At 43.3% G+C, this 17,818-nt stretch overlaps 1 protein-coding gene across 3 annotated transcripts in view; it reads right to left on the minus strand.

Annotated features, from left to right (window-relative positions):
* ERICH1 (glutamate rich 1) overlaps window positions 1–17,818 on the minus strand; it is a 33,964-nt gene that overhangs the window by 14,873 nt on the left and 1,273 nt on the right. For all 3 annotated transcript variants that reach the window (XM_086379872.1, XM_086379873.1, XM_086379874.1), the window contains exon 2: window positions 9,897–10,043. In XM_086379872.1, the coding sequence (XP_086235998.1) occupies window positions 9,897–10,043 (147 nt within the window). The remainder of the gene's footprint in view (window positions 1–9,896; window positions 10,044–17,818) is intronic.

Below are 17,818 nucleotides of genomic sequence, written 5' to 3' on the forward strand. Positions count from 1 at the left end.
TGAGTCGTTCCCACCGGGATCAAGGGCAGAGAAAAGACGTGTTTCCAGGCAGACTATCCCCTGTCGGGCAACATCAACGCTTGATCATTTTTCTTAAGAGTATTTTTGGAAGCTTTTAATTGGCTAAATTTTTCTCAATAAGAAAATCAAACAGAACTTGGAAATGTTATTGTTCACCAAATTATCAGGATAAATACGGGCGATGCCAAGAAGGGAGGTGGAAGGTGACTCCTGGGATGAAGGATACAGATGCTGGACACTGAGGGCAGAGTTCTTTGCGAGGCTCCTGTGCTGACCATGCGCTGCCCTGAGGCCAGGCCTGCGGGCGGTGGATGGGAATCTGCTCGTGTGTAAGTTAGGGTGGCCCAGAGCAGAGCACAACATCCAGGCCTGGCTTCTCTTGCCTCTTCTGGTAGCAGATGCTCACTGGCAGGATGGCGGTCAGGGTCATGTTCACCACTGAGTGCTCAGGGGACAGCAGGGCCAGGGCATCCCCTCGCCCCTACACTAGGCTGCAGGGTGAGGCTCGAGAATCTGGAGGGGCAAGTCAGCACCCCGTTGCTGCTGACAGAGGCCAGTGCCTTCCCAGAAACACTGGCGTGGCCACAAGGTTTCAGAAGAGGCGACTTCAAAGGCTCTCCTCTCCGTGACTGACTGGCTTTGATTGTGGTTCACCATTCTTACCAGATCAGGCTCTGGGTCTGATATGCAGGATACTCACTCGAGTTTGCTTTCATTCCGAACCTCTGACTCCCCTCTGCACTGTGCTTGTCCACACGGCCCCCCTCTACCACCAGCACACATGTGCCCTCTGCCAGGGCACCGCCACCGGACTGCCCCTGGCTTGGCTGATGCCTTCAAAGTTGGTGTGCTTGTGTTAGGGGGCTCAGGGCACAATGACACAGTTTTTTATAACTCTTGTGGGATTATTTGGCTCTTTAAAATATATGCAGATATAATTAGCAAGTTAAAAACAATAATAAAAGCAATAACAAAAAAAAGAGAGTCCAATATGCACTCTTGAGTGACAGAAATTCACCAAAACCCACACACAGGTGGTTGTGGCCATTTACAGATCATGTCCTTTTCTTTAAGAACAAATGGAATTACCAATGCTCTTCTAAAATAAACAAATGCACTTCTGTAAAGTGACTATGCCAAAGGCTTTTACTGTGTGGATCACAAGAAACTGTGGAAAATTCTCCAAGAGATAGGAATACCAGACCATCTGACCTGCCTCTTGAGAAACCTGAGCAGGTCAGGAAGCAACAGTTAGAACTGGACATGGAACAACAGACTGGTTCTAAGTAGGCAAAAGAGTACGTCAAGGCTATATATTGTCACCCTGCTTATTTAACTTATATGCAGAGTACATCATGAGAAATGCTGGGCTGGATGAAGCACAAGCTGGAATCAAGACTGCCAGGAGAAATATCAATAACACCAGATATGCAGATGATGCCACCCTTATGGCAGAAAGTGAAGAATAAGTAAAGAGCCTCTTGATGAAAGTGAAAGAGGAGAGTGAAAAAGCTGGTTTAAAGCTCAACATTCAGAAAACTAAGATCATGGCATCTGGTCCCATCTCTTCATGGGAAATAGATGGAGAAACAGTGGAAACAGTGGCAGACTATTTCTTTGGGCTCCTGCAGATGGTGACTGCAGCCATGAAATTAAAAAACGCTTACTCCTTGGAAGGAAAGTTATGACCAACCTATTGCTTGGTTAAAAAGCAGAGACATTACTCTGCCAACAAAGGTCTGTCTAGTCAAGGCTATGGTTTTTCCAGTAGTCATGTATGGATGTGAGAGTTAGACTATAAAGCAAGCTGAGTGCAGAAGAATTGATGCTTTTGAACTGTGGTGTTGGAGAAGATTCCTGAGAGTCCCTTGGACTGCAAGGAGATCAAACCAGTCCATCCTAAAAGAGATCAGTCCTGAGTGTTCTTTGGAAGGACAGATGTTGAAGCTGAAACTCCAATACTTTGGCCACCTGATGTGAAGAACTGACTCATTTGAAAAGACCCTGATGCTGGGAAAGACTGAAGGCGGGAGGAGAAGCGGACGACAGAGGATGAGATGGTTGGATGGCATCACCGACTCAATGGGCATGAGTTTGGGTAAACCCTGGGAGTTGGTGATGGACAGGGAGCCTTGGCGTGCTGCACTCCATGGGGTCAAAAAGAGTTGGTCACGACTGAGCGACTGAATTGAATTGAACCGAAAGTGAACAAATAATTATCAGAATCACCATGCTGTGTCTTTTAACAGTACAAGGAACATTTTCTCAATCTCAGCCAAGGGCTGACTGACAAAGGCCCTTTCCTCATTAGGATGATTCTTCCAACACTGAAGAGACCTTGGCACATCTACACCTCTGATTATCAGCAAGCTGCCGCCTCCACAGGCATCAAGCCTTCAAGGGAATTCTCAAATGACCTTTCATTTGACCTGCACACAATTTTTGTCTGTTTGATTGTGATTTTGTTGTTTTGTCTTCAGTCAAGATTTCTCTTTTTCTAGCTGCAAATAAAGTGTTTTTCCTTCAGAATTCCCAAGACATAGTGCTTCAAAAAAATACACTGTTCTTTCATGATTAAAAAATACTCAAGAAATTAGTATAGAGAGAACTTCAACATGACAAAGATAAAGCACGAAAAGCACATGGTTGACGTCACACTCCATTGAGAAGGCCTGAATGCTCCCCCTAAGACCAGGAAAGATGAGAATTCACACTCATGCCACTTTGCTTCAACATTACACTCAAAGTTCCAAACAAGGCAATAGTCAAGAAAGAAAATAAAAGGCGTCCAACCTGAATAGGGAAAAGTGAAATATCCCTGCTCACAGAGGATAAAATCTTATATATAGAAAATCCTGAAAACTACACACACACACACACACAAACTGTTAGCACTAATAAGTTTGGCTAATAAGGTCAATATACAAAAATCTGTGTTTCCATATTTAAGAAACTATTACCTAATCCAAGGTCAAAGGGTTTATTAGTATTTACATTCACTAGCTAATCCAAAAAGAAAACAATTCCATTTATAATAGTATCAAAAAGAATAAAATACTTTGGGACAAACTTTTTTTAAGGTCACAAAGAGTTGGACACAACAGAGAATGCTTGGACATACCAAGCATGGATATACCTGTCTTATAATGAAAATTACAAAGCATTGTTTAAAGAATTTAAAAATGACAGAAATGGGAAGCTAGACTAAATTCATGATTTGAACAACTTAATATTGGTAAGAGAGCATTAATCCCCAGAATCATCTGCAAATTCAACACAAAATTGTATCAAAATTCCAACTGCTTTTTTCCCCCTGAACTGGACACGCTGATCCTAAAATTCACACATAACTGTGAGGGACACTGAATAGTTAAAACAATCTTGAAAATTAATGAAGTCAGAAGACTCTTACTGCAATTTCAAAACTTATGACAAATCTACAGTGATTAAAACAGTGTCATACCGGCACAGGGACAGACATAGAGACCAGTGGAATAGAATTGAGAGCCCAGAAATAAACCCAAACAACTATGGCTAACTGATTTTTTTTCTTCTTTTAATTTGGCCTCATGAGGTCTTAGTTGAAGTCCACGGGATCTTCGTTGGGGCATTCAAACTCTTAGGTGTGGCGTGTGGGATCTAGTTCCCTGACCAGGGATTGAACCCAGGCCTACTGCATTGAGCACAGAGTCTTTGGCTAACTGATTTTTTGACAAGAGTGCCAAGTGGGAAAAAGACAGTCTCTCCAACAAGTGGTGCTGGTATGACTGGATATCCACAGACAAGGGAATGAATCTGGACCCCTACCTCACACCATATACAAACATCAACTCAAAATAGATAAAGGACTTGACTGCAAAAGCTAAAACCATAAAACTCATAGAAGAAAACTCAGATGTAAAACTTGTGACCTTGGATTTGGTTTCTTAAATATGACACCAAAACCACAGGCAACAGAAGAAATAGATATGATGGACTTAATCAAGACTAAAATATTTTATACTTCAAAAGACACCATCAAGGAAGTACAAAGCTAATCCATGGAGCAGGAGAAAATATTTGTAAGTCATGTAACTGATAAAGCTCCATTGTCCACATTATAACTAACTTGTACAACTCAGCAACAAAAAGAAAAACAATCCAACTGAAAAATGGGCCTAGGATTTATATACACATTTCTCTACAAAAGATACACAAATGTCCAACACGCATCATCAGGGAAATAGGAATCAATGAGGTGCAACCTCACCTACTAAGACGGTTATCAAGAAAACAGAAAACATCAAGTGTTGGCAAGGATGTGGAGAAACTGGAACCCTCCTCCATGGCAGGTGGGGTGAAGAATGACACACTACTGTGGAAAACAGCTTGCCAGGTCCTCAACACAGTAAACACAGGATTACCATGTGACCCAGCAATCCCACTCTTAGGTTTACATCCAAGAGAACTGAAAACACATGTCCACACAAATACTTGTGCAGAGATGTTCATTGTTTATCGATAAAAGCCTAAAAGTAGAAAAAAATCCAAATATCTATCAATTGATGAACAGATAAACAAAATGTTACATATCCACAGAATGGAACATTACTCAGCAAGAAAAATAAATGAAGCAGTCATACTCCTTACAACATAGATGAGCATATAAAACTGCTCACCTGTGTTGGATGTGACTGGTGATGGAAGCAAGGTCTGATGCTGTAAAGAGCAATACTGCATAGGAACCTGGAATGTTAGGTCCATGAATCAAGGCAAATTGGAAGTGGTCAAACAGGAGATGACAAGAGTAAACATTGACATTTTAGGAATCAGTAAACTAAAATGGACTGGAATGGGTGAATTTAACTCAGACGACCATTATACTTGCTACTGTGGGTAAGAATCCCTTAGAAGAAATAGAGTAGCCATCATAGTCAACAAAAGAGTCCGAAATATGGTTCTTGGATGCAATCTCAAAAATTACAGAATGATCTCTGTTCATTTCCAAGGCAAACCATTCAATATCAGAGTAATCCAAGTCTATGCCCCAACCAGTAATGCTGAAGAAACTGAAGTTGAACAGTTCTATGAAGACCTACAGGACCTTCAAGAACTAACACCCAAAAAAGATGTCCTTTTCATTATAGGGGACTGGAATGCAAAAGTAGGAAGTCGAGAAACCCTGGAGTAACAGGAAATTTGGCCTTGGAGTACAAAATGAAGCAGGGCAAAGGCTAATAGTTTTGACAAGAGAATGCACTGGTCATAACAAACACCCTCTTCCAACAACACAAGAGAAGACTCTACACATGGACATCATCAGATGGTCAACATCGATATCAGACTGATTATATTCTTTGCAGCCAAAGATGGAGAAGTTCTATGCGGTTAGCAAAAACAAGACCGGGAGCTGACTGTGGCTCAGATCATGAACTCCTTATTGCCAAATTCAGACTTAAATTAAAGAAAGTAGGGAAAATCATGAGACCATTCAGGTATGACCTAAATTAAATCCCTAATGATTATAGAGTGGAAGTGAGAAATAGATTTAAGGGACAAGATCTGATAGAGTACCTGATGAACTATGGATGGAGGTTTGGGACATCGTCCAGGAGACAGGGAGCAAGACCATCCTCAAGGAAAAGAAATGCAGACAAGCAAAATGGCTGTCTGAGGAGGCCTTACAAATGGCTGTGAAAAGAAGAGAAGCAAAAAGCAAAGGAGAAAAGGAAAGATATATCCATTGGAATGCAGAGTTCCAAAGAATCTCAAGGAGAGATAAGAAAGCCTTCCTCAGTGATCATTGCAAAGAAATAGAGAAAAAAAAATAGAATGGGAAAGACTAGAGATCTCTTCAAGAAAATTGGAAATACCAAGAGTACATTTCATGCAAAGATGGGCTCAATAAAGGACAGAAATGGTATGGACCTAACAGAAGCAGAAGATATTAAGAAGAGGTGGCAGGAATACACACAAGAACTGTACAAAAAAGATCTTCATGACCCAGATAATCACGATGGTGTGATTACTGACCTAGAGCCAGACATCCTGGAATGTGAAGTCAAGTGGGCCTCAGGAAGCATCACTACAAACAAAGCTAGTGGAAGTGATGGAATTCTAGTTGAGCTATTTCAAATCCTAAAAGATGATGCTGTGAAAGTGCTGAACTCAATATGCCACCAAATGTGGAAAACTCAGCAGTGGCCACAGGACTGGAAAAGGTCAGTTTTCATTCCGATCCCAAAGAAAGGCAATGCCAAAGAATGCTCAAACTACCATACAATTATACTCATCTCACATGCTAGTAAAGTAATGCTCAAAATTCTCCAAGCCAGGCTTCAGCAATATGTGAACCGTGAACTTCCAGATGTTCAACCTGGTTTTAGAAAAGGCAGAGGAACCAGAGATCAAATTGCCAACTTTCACTGGATCATCGAAAAAGCAAGAGTCCCAGAAAAACATCTACTTCTGCTTTACTAACTATGCCAAAGCCTTTGACTGTGTGGATCACAATAAACTGTGGAAAATTCTGAAAGAGATGGGAATACCAGACCACCTGACCTGCCTCTTGAGAAACCTGTAAGCAGGTCAGGAAGCAACAGTTAGAACTGGATATGGAACAACAGACTGGTTGCAAATAGAAAAAGGAGTACGTCAAGGCTGTATATTGTTACCCTGCTTATTTAACTTATATGCAGAGTACATCATGAGAAATGCTGGTCTGGATGAGGCAGAAGCTGGTATCAAGATTGCCGGGAGAAATATCAATAATGTCAGATATGCAAATGATACCTCCCTTATGGCAGAAAGTGAAGAAGAACTAAAGAGCCTCTTGATGAAAGTGAAAGAGGAGAATGAAAACGTTGGCTTAAAGCTCAACATTCAGAAAACTAAGATCATGTCATCCAGTCCCATCACTTCATGGCAAATAGGTGGCGAAATAGTGTAGACTTTATTTTTTGAGCTCCAAAATCACTACAGATGGTGACTGCAGCCATGAAATTAAAAGATGCTTACGCTTACTCCTTGGAAGGAAAGTTATGACCAACCTAGACAGCATATTAAAAAGCAGAGACGTTACTTTGCCAATAAAGGTCCATCTAGTTAAGGCTATGGTTTTCCCAGTAGCCATGTATGGATGTGAGAGTTGGACTATAAAGAAAGCTGAGTGCCGAAGAATTGATGCTTTTGAACCATGGTATTGGAGAAGACTCTTGAGAGTCCCTTGGACTGCAAGGAGATCCAACCAGTACATCCTAAAGGAAATCAGTCCTGAATATTCATTGGAAGTACTGATGTTGAAGTTGAAACTCCAATACTTTGGCCACCTGATGTGAAGTGCTGACTCATTTGCAAAGACCCTGATGCTGGGAAAGATTGAAGGCGGGAGGAAAAGGGGATGACAGAGGATGAGATTTTTGGATGGCATCACCAACTCAATGGACATGAGTTTGAGTAAACTCTGTGAGTTGGTGATGAACAGGGAGGCCTGGTGTGTTGCACTCCATGGGGTCACAAAGAGTCAGACACGACTGAGAGACTGAACTGAACTGACAGAAGTCAGACACAAAAGGTCACCTACTATGCAATTCCACTCACAAAATGTCCAGAATACACAAATCTGAAGAGACAGAAAGTAGCCAGGTCTCTTCTAAACATCTGAGACTCCATTCCTGCTCTACAAATAGGTTCATCAATACCATTTTTCTAAATTCCATATATGTGTGTTAATATATGATACTTGTTTTTCTCTTCCTGATTTTCTTCACTCTGTATAACAGGCTGTGTTTATTCACCACAATAGAACTGACTAAAATTTGTTCTTTTTTATGGCTGAGTAATATTCTATTGTACTTATATACCACAACTTTATCTGTTCATCTGTAGATGAATATCTAGGTTGCTTCCATATCCTGGTTATCATAAATCAGGCTGCAATGAACAGTGGGGTACTTGTGTCGTTTAGAACTGTGGCTTTCGGCAGAAGGAGTGGGACAAACGGAGAATGTAGCATCAGCATTATATACACTATCATGTATAAAAACGATAGCTGATGAGAAGTTACTATACAACACAGGGACCCCAGCCTGGGATGGGTGGAGGGGAGGGAGGCTCATGAGGGAGGCAAAAGTGAAAAGTGAAAGTGAAAGTCACTCAATCATATCCGACTCTTTGCAACTCCATGGACTATACAGCCCATGGAATTCTCCAGGCCAGAATACTGAGGGAGTGGGGCGGAATGTATGTACAATTATGGCTGATTCTCACTGTTGTACAGCGGAAATCAACTCAACATTGTAAAGCAATTTTCCTCCAATTATAAAATAAATTAAAGAAACAAAAAAATAGGGAGGCATGACTGGGGATAACTGTAATGGATATGGGTTTCTTTTGGGGTGATAAGAATGTTCTGGAGTTACTGGTATCCTTACACAACATAGTTAAGTATATTAACAATCACTGAATTGTGCATTTTGAAATGGTTATGGTTAACTTTAGATTAAATGAATTTTATCTTTTAAAAAATATGTTGCTGCTGTACATTGCATGGAGTTTTCAGGAAGGCAAATAAGTTAGGCTCATTTGCATCTGTAACAAAAACAAAAACTCCCAGAAATGCCTCCTCTACTCATTGCCTGAAGCCGTGAGGAAGGTGGGGGATCCTACCCACCAGACTCTGCCCTCAACCCCCAATCCAAGGATCCTTGAGGCCAGAGGGTACTCTGCAAGGGGAGGAAAGGCAGGGTATCCAGAAACAGAGGGACTAGATGCCCCCCAGGACCTGATGAGACCATCCTAGCCACACCGTATCCTTCTCATTGCTCCCCCGCCCCCTCCCACCCAAGTTTAGGCCATGGTAGGTGACCAGTGTACCCTGTGTGGGGTACACAGAGGCTATGACTCAGATAGCAAGCACCACTTGCAGGGTCTGTGGTCTGAGAAGCACACAGGTGGACAAACACCAAGACCACAGCTGAATCCCACCTGCAGCACCCTCACATCTCTCCTGGCCTCGGCACCACGCTGGCCATGCAATCTCTCCCCGGACCCTGTCCTAGCCTCCAACGGGACCACACAGCTGCTGGCACCAGCCATTACAGCGTGGCTCACGTGGGCCTTCACAATGAACAACAACTGCCTGCTGAAATGATGTGATCCAACCTGGAGCTTCTGAGGAAAGACACTGCCCAAATTATTGCACTAATTATTGCACTCCTCTAGGGAATCTTCCCAACCCAGAGACTGAACCTGCATCTCCTGCATTGGCAGGTGGATTCTTTACCACTGAGCCACCTGGAAAGCTCATTAGTGAATAATCACTGTTAAAACCGTCAGGTTAGAAAAGGAAAGAAAACTCATATGGTCGTCTTGCTGTATGTGTCTGGGTCCTGATCTCTTCCTATCTCACCAGTCGCCCTAGATTAGGACCCACCCTAAAGGTCTCATTTCACTCCATCTCCAAACATGGTCAACATCCTGAGGTTCTGGGGTCAGAACATCAACACATAAATTGTAGAGGGTACAGTTCAGCCCAGGACAGGACTGTCTTTGAAAGGGAAGAGCACAATAAACAGCAGCCACTATGCTCGAGTGTGACTCCAGGGCTGAGAGGCTGAGAGTCCCTCCTATACCTCTGGCTCTCCGGCAGAACAGCGGCACGAACACTGTGGGCAGCGGTCCTGGGGCAGCAGGGCCCAGTCACTGCACCCAGGAACAGCGTGGAGTTGAACCCAAAACAGTGATGAACCTGACCCTGTCCCCAGCTGGGGGCACTTCTTCCCTCACAAGTGAAGTAACCATCCCCAAAAAGTCTAAGCAGAATGACCCCGTTGCGCCCGTGATGGTGCCACAGTGGCCTGAGACCAGCATTCACTCTCCAGGGAAACAGCGCTCACCTGTCTCAGGAGGGACACTCTGGCCCTTCTCTCTCTCAGGAGCCCCTTTCTCAGGTGGGTTTCTGGAGGCTGGAGTCACAGGGGCCTTCTTTTCTTGGCTGTGTGAAACCTCAGGATAAAGTTTCTTCAGTACTTTTCCAACAAACACTACAGAAGCAATCAATTTGCAAAAGAAAGGAAAGTATTACTGATTGAAGTTTTATTTAAATTGCAAATGAATTTTATATAAAACAAGACATATCATGACATCACCATCTCAGGGCTAAGTGACTGCCCCTCCACAGGACACAAAAAGGGTGGTGCCTACAAGACCCCCAGCACTGTCCCCATGAGGGTCACCCCCCCAGCACTGTCCATCACAGCACCCCCACTACTGACCCAATCACAGGACCCCCAGCACTGTAGGCATCAAAGGCCCCCCAGCACTGTGTTTGCACTAGGTACCCCCACAGGTGTGAGCACAGGTGGGCAAGGTGAGGCTGGGAACTGATGGGGCACGTGGGCTCACAGTTCTGTTCTTCCTCCACCTCGTCGCTGGTTGACTATGAGCTGTTTTCAGACCCTGGTTTGTGGTCCTGGGCTGCAGAGCAGCCCTGGAGAGGCTGGGTCCATGCCAGTTCATAGCAGACAGGCTGGGCAGACCCAGGGCCCCCTCTGGGGCCCCCACAGGGACAGCATAGTTGGCACAGTGCCTACAAGGATGCAGATTCTTCACTTGGCTTATCTCAGGGCACTCTCTGCCCTGACTGGAGGGGAAGCGCTGCCACAGTGAATAAACATTTCTGTCCTGATTTAAGTGTGAACAACGAGCAGGGACAATCTCAAAAGAGCAGCCAAGAAAGATGAGGGGAAAGGTTAATCCAGTGAATCTGTTTTGAAGTGAAATGAAGTGAAAGTTGCTCAGTCGTGGTAGACTCTCTGTGACTCCATGGACTATAGCCCGCCAGGCTCTTCAGTCCAAGGAATTCTCCAGGCAAGAATACTGGAGTGGGTAGCCATTCCCTTTTCCAGGGGATCTGGATCAAATCCAGGTCTCCTGCATTGCAGGTGGATTCTTTACTGTCTGAGCCATCAGGTAATCTGTTTTAACCTCATTAAATTTAGAAACAAATCAACAGAGAGAGAGAGAGAAAACTGCTCTAGTGACCAAGTACCATGGCGCAGAAACCAAGAGCAGGACTCTGGAGACAGGCTTGAGGTATTCAGACGACAAAGTGGGGGACAGACATTAGGGCCATTGAGGAGGCGGTGATGTGAGGAGGGGGAAGTGAGAGGTCACGTGTGACGGGGCCGCTGAGCCCCCTGTGGGTCATGGAGGGCAGGCTCCTGTCCCCCAGAGGGAGCACAAGCCTAATGGCATAGACCGCTCCTCCTTTCACCCTGTGCGCAGATGGCCCTCACTGCAGAAATAAGCCCCTCCAATTGGTGCTAGTTGGAAAACACACAATTTGGGTCTAAAAACACAACAGGCCTCCTGAGAAAGCTACTCAAGCCCAGGTGGTGTTCAGCCAGGCGCCTGGGGGGAGCATGGGGTCCTGGTGTCACCCGTCTGCCCACCCCCGGGAGCCCCTGCAGGAAGAAGCCAGTCCTCGCGGGGATGCCCTCATTTCCCCGGCCACGCGGAGGCCCTGCCTCCCAGCTCTGCCAGGTTGGGCAGCACAGGCCTGTGAGCATGTTCCCCAGGCCACTGCGGACGGCCAGGGCAGCACCTGGGTCACAGGGAGGCGGTCTGTTCCATTAGGCCAGCACTCCAAGACCTGTCCAAAGGGCAGGTTCCAAGTTTCCAATAGAAACTGAATGGTCACGTGCATTTCCTTAAATAGCAGAGGGGAAAAACTTCTACTCCAGAAAACCGGGTGCAATTTCTGGGAGAACCAAAAGCAGCTGACAAAACCCTAACCAGTCATCCTGCTCTAAAATGAACTTGGGGACACTTGGAGCCGGAGAGCCACCTGGGCTGGCAGCAGCTGATGCAGGCATCCCACTGAGGTCACGGCTGAGCTCTGCACACACATGTGTGTGAACACATGACTACACTACAGGAAAACCAGACATGGGTCATCACCAAGCAGCGCGTGCATCCACTGCGGAACACCACACAGCCTGAAGGAACCAAGATACACCGCAATCCCAGGGAGAAACCGGCACGACCACCAGGAAACACTGAGATGAACCAGTCACCTGACAATTTTGCTTCCACTGGTGCCCTGACACAGTGGCAAGGGCGCGGCACACAGCAGGCCGGCCATGGGCGGAGACACGGGCTGTGTGGCTGCGGCACTGTCCCTGAATTCAGCGTGTCACCTGCACACACTGTATCTATGACCTAGCTGGCGGCCTGTCTGCAAAGTAGGTCTTGAGGCCCTCTGGTCTCCACTCACTGCCTTTTGGTGTCTCTGCATGACCCTGGGGTGTGGGGGTGGGCCCAGGCCTGCAGCAGGTTCAGGATATGTGGTCCTTCCTCAGGGACAAGACTCAGCCCAGAGCCCAGGCTGGGAGCTCCAGGGCTAAGGTCCCGGGGCCAGTCTCTGGGTCTCTGACTTGGGTGGGGTCTGACGGCTTCAGGCTTGCCTCACAGCTGGCTCTGGAAGCTGATAAATATACATGTCTCATACAGGCTTCCCAGGTGGCTCAAAGGTAAAGAACCTACCTGCCAATGCAGGAGACAAGGGTTAGATCCTTTGGTTAGGAAGATCCCCTGGAGGAGGAAATAGCACCCTGCTCCAGTATTCCTGCCTGGGAAATCCCATAGACAGAGGAGCCTGGTGGGCTACAGTCCATGGGGTTGCAAACAGTCAGACATGACTTAGTGACAAAACAACAACACATGTCTAAATACTTTCAGTTGTCACAATTTAAAGCATAGTCTTTTAAAAAATAATGATTTTAATTTTCCAAAATCAACTTTAAAAGAGCCATGCGTAACAAACAAAGTAATACTTTCTACCAGCTAATACTGCTGGAGGAGTCCTCAGTGAATTTCATTTCTTATTCACAACACAGAGAATAAGACCACTCAATGCATGAACGTTGTCCTCTAAAGAAAACAAGCTGTCAGCGAGGACCTGCCCCCACCCCCACCCCCCATCAGCTCATCTGCTTTTCAAACGGAGGATGGGGTCGCTCCAGTGCAGTCACAGAAGGAGCTCATAGTTTACTTAAATAGAAATCACTAGCTATTAATATTTTATACCAAAAGAAATGTGCAGCCACTGGACTCTAACTTCTTGGAGCCTCTAGGGCTATGAAGGACATGGGTGCATGTGAACTGCCTACCAGTTTACTACAGATAGGGACTTCTGGCCACAGCTATGTAGGGATTCAAGTCAAAAGCAGAACAGAAATGAGAGGTTACTTTTTTCAGGGTACTGGCACACAGTAAAGCATCATTTTTAAAAAGCATCTGTCACCTTTGGTTTGTTGAAATGCACCTTGTGACTGTGTGTATCGGTGTTTGTGTGTGTTGCCTACTGCAAATGTAGCCCTAAAAATCAATTTAGGTGTTAAAAGTCTCTTTTGTGCTTAATTTACATTGTGCTCAAAAACAAACAAAAAAGAGCTGGGTGCTCAGGTTCAGGAAGGCAGCTCTGTGTCACCACAGGGACCCAGTGACCTGCCTGCTCCTCCCTCCTCACACCTCGTCCTCCTGCTGTGCCCCTACCCCCTCTCCCAGCAGCAGGAGCAGGTTCTAACTTGAAACTCTGGTATCTGTCAAAAAGTAATCAGTAGAATATAAAAAAGCAGAACGGACATGGATGCCTGCAGGAGATGAGTACAATCACTATGCAGATGGGCGCCTGGAGTTGGGACACAAGAGACACAGCAAAAGGTCACCATGGAGAAAACCATCTCGTCTGAAGTTAATAGGATGGAATACCAAACAGAGAGATCAAGTCTCTGTGTCACAGGGGAATCAAGCCATTTTGATATGATTTTCAGAGAGGACTGTCATCCACACTTGCTGTTTCAAGCTAAAGACATAAGACAAAGAAAAATAAATCTTCAGTCAAGTCTTCTTTGGAAATTAGATACCTGGGAAGGACTGTGAATACATGTACCTCAAAAGGAAATAGATGGCTTGACTGCTGGTGGTAATTCAATTCTGACCTCTTTCACACAGCTACATGTTTAGAATCTAACAGCTGGGGGTAAAAAAAGGCAGGGGTCTGCTCCATGTTTAACAGAGGTGTTAGTGGCAGTATTTCAAGTTATTAGGCCTCCTTCGCAGTGGTCTTAGGAAGGAGGGTCTAACAGGCCCCTGCCTGAGGGACTTGGTTCCCAGCACTCCTCCCAGAGGGGAAAGCCTCCTCATCAGGGGATCTGGGTGAATATATTTTCTATTAGAAAAGGCTCTCATAAAAACAAAAACAACGGAAATAGAACTTTTTCTTCCATAGCGTTCCACTCTGAAAAAAGACAAAGGAAAATGAAAACTATGCGTTTAAAAAAAAAACCCTCTTGAACTTTGAGGCCAGTAAGTTACCCCATCAACATCAAAAATATTTTCCTTTTCCTTAAAAAAGTTCACTTTGATGGTAAAGTAACACACATTTCCCTCAACATCTATGTTCACATCTACGTTCATACTTTATTTAACATGGATGTAAAACTACACATTTCTTTTTACTACATTTATACTGGAGAGCTTTCTGGTAATAGAAATGATATTGATTCATTTGTGATTCTCTTGCCATATCATCCCTATGAACCACTGTCTCTCAGAAAAGCACAATTCTCAGAGGACAAAAAAACATGTGTAGAGCTAATCTGGAGACATGAGGAAAAAAATTAGCCAAAAAACTGTATTTTCAAGGGTGGATGTTAAATGGAAAGCAGTAATACTGATGGGGCCACATATTTATAGAAATTACACAAAAATAAAGAAGACCCTAAGTATTAACAAATAACTTTAAAAATGTGATTTCTAGATATTTCATTATGAAAGAAAGCTACCAGAACAAACAGGTTTATAACATACCTTTTAAAAGTGATTATCTAATGGAAAAGTGATTATCTAGAACTTAAAATGAGAGTTGGCAGGCTTTTTGAAATCATATATAAATGAATAACTACTTCTGAAAATAAGATCAGAAATGGAATTTCATTGAACTTTCCCAGTGGCCAGTTTGATCACAGCCTCCCAACTATAGCCTGGCTTGGTAGAGAAAATCTTCCAAAACAAACACACACCAAGAAAATCATAAAGAAAAGGAAGAGTTCCCCAACCTCAGTAAACAGTGACTCAGATGATTCCCTTTTCCACCTGATATCTGTATAGCTTAAGAGACACTTTAAATTTTCTTAAGTTTAAGGTACTTCTTGGAATCTTAAACAGTATTTTCAATTTCCTATTTTCAGTAAAGTAATATTTATCTGCCAACCTCTCTATAGCTTTTTCCACCACAATATTCAATATGGGTTTTTTGTCCTGTAATATGAAAAGGCTGCCTAGGAATAAAGGAATACATTGATAATAGTATTGTATCAATTCACAAGAAAGAGAAGCTCAATATATATGCAAATTCAATGATAGTTTCTTAATGAGTTTCATCATAGAATTATAAATGGAAAAACAATTAGCTAAGATTAAGCAAGAGTTGGCAAGCTTTCTGAAATATTAATTAAGAGGAAACTAGTTCTCAAAATAAGACTATAAATAGTATTCAAATGGAACATAACTGGAATCCTACACCATGACCAATCTGAGGTGGCTTCCCCATCTAAGGAGTAGACATACACTAAACACTCAGTTTCTCACAAAACTTTAACACTTAAAAATATTTCAAACTCTGTCCAAAATTTTTCCTCACAGTTTTTTAGCAGCAATTACTATGCCATTAGCCATTCTGAAACATTTTAAATGCACGTAAGGCTGTGATCATTTTGTGCGGAGAGCAAACACTGTTCTTGTTTTGTCACCAAGACACGATGCAAGGGATCTGGCAGGGCAGGCTGAGAGGACACTTGAAGGCAACTCAGAACGTTGCCACATCCCAGTTGGAAGATAGAGGAGACCCCGTTCCTTCTACTCCAGTACTGTTACTGAGGTGCAGTGTTCTCCTACAGAGGAAGCAGACTGGGAATGCTATCTACTTTTCTCCATATTCTGCCTTACAGAGAAATTAGTTTCCTTATTTTACGTAAATATTAACTATAGTTGCCACTGGGCTTTTCCTTTCAAAGGGCAAAAACACAGCATCTGTTTTAATGGAGAGAAGGAAAGAAAATAATCATGGCCTGAACTAATCCAAGTAAAATGAGAAACATATCCAAAACCTTCACCTTTACTTGAAACCACACAACTCCTAGAAGAAAACATAGGGAGAAAGTTCTTTGACAACAGGAGTCTTAGTGAAGATTTTTTTTTTTTGATTTGACACCAAAAGCAAAGACAACAACAGTAAAAACAAAAGAAACTAAAAAGCTTCTGCAAAACAAAACCACCAACAAATGAAAAGGCAACCTACTGAAGGGGAGAAAATATTTGCACACTATAAATCTGATAGGGGCTAATATCTAAAATATATTAAGAACCATGCAATTCAGTAGCAAAAAGGCCCCAAGTAATCTGAGTAAAAAATGGACAGAGAAACTGAGCAGACATTTCTCCAAAGAAGACATACAGGTGGTCAACAGGTACACAGAAAAGATGCTCAAGATCACTAATCATCAGGGAAATTGAAATCAAAACACAATGAGATATCACCTCACACCTGTCAGAATGGCCATCATCAAAGAAGACAGGAAATAACAAATGTTGGTGAGGATGTGAAGGAAAGGAAACCCTTGTGCACTGCTTGTGGGAATGAAAATTGGTGCAGCCACTATGGAAAAGAGTCTGGAGGATCCTCACAAAATTAAAAATTAAACTATGATACGATATACAATTCCACTTTTGGATCTGGGTATTTATCCAAAGAAAATGAAAACACTAACTTGAAAATTCAGACACATGTACCTCAATGTTCACTGAAGTTATTCACAATAGCCAAGATATGGAAACAACCTACGTGTCCGTGGATGGATGAATGAGTAAGATGTGGAATACTATTCAGCCTTAAAGAAGGAAAGTGCCATTGCCAATAACACAGATAATCTTGAGGGCATTACACTAAGTGGAATAAGCCAAAGAAAGACAAATACTGTAAGATCTCACTATTTGTTGAATCTATAAAAAAAAAAAAAAAAAAGGAGCTCATAGATATAGAAAACAGACTGACGGTTACCAGAGGTGATTGAGGGATGGGACAAATTGGTAAAGACGGTCAAAAGGTACAAGCTTCCAGTCACAAGTAAATAAGTCCCAGGATGTACTTGTACAGCATGGCGATTACTGCTAACAGGCATATTTCCTAAGACAGAAAGTAGGTCCTAAAAGCACTTATCACAAGGGATTTTGTAACTATATGAGGTGATGGATGTTAGCTTACTGGGTGATGGCTTTGTAATATGTAGCCCATCATGTCACTATGCTGTACACCTAAAACCCATACAGTACTGTGTATTGATCATATCTGAATAAAACTGAGGAAAACATAATCTTCCCTTTTTCCTAATTTTAATGTTGATGATATAGGGTAATGAGAAGTTCGCTGAGCTTCTCAAGTGTCTGAAGTTCCCTGTATCTCTGACATTCATTCTAAAGCATGTGCCAGGTTAGCCAATTAAATGTATCCATTCTGCCTTTGAGTGTTGGCTGCTCTGCCCTGTCTGACTCTTTGGGACCCCATCAAGGACTGTAGCCCATCAAGGTCCTCTGTTCATGGAATTCTCTAGGCAAAATAATGGAGTGGGTTGCCATTCCCTTCTCCAGAGAATCTTCCTGCACGGGGGTCAAACCTCCGTCTCCTGCATTGCAGGTGGATTCTTTACAGTCTGAGACACTAAGGAAGTCCCATTCTGCCTTTGGTGCTGGTTAAAAA

This window comes from Bos grunniens, chromosome 27 (assembly GCF_055505025.1).
Source record: "Bos grunniens cultivar Pamir isolate PY7600 chromosome 27, Bosgru_T2T1.0, whole genome shotgun sequence".
NCBI classification, from domain to species: Eukaryota; Metazoa; Chordata; class Mammalia; order Artiodactyla; family Bovidae; genus Bos; species Bos grunniens.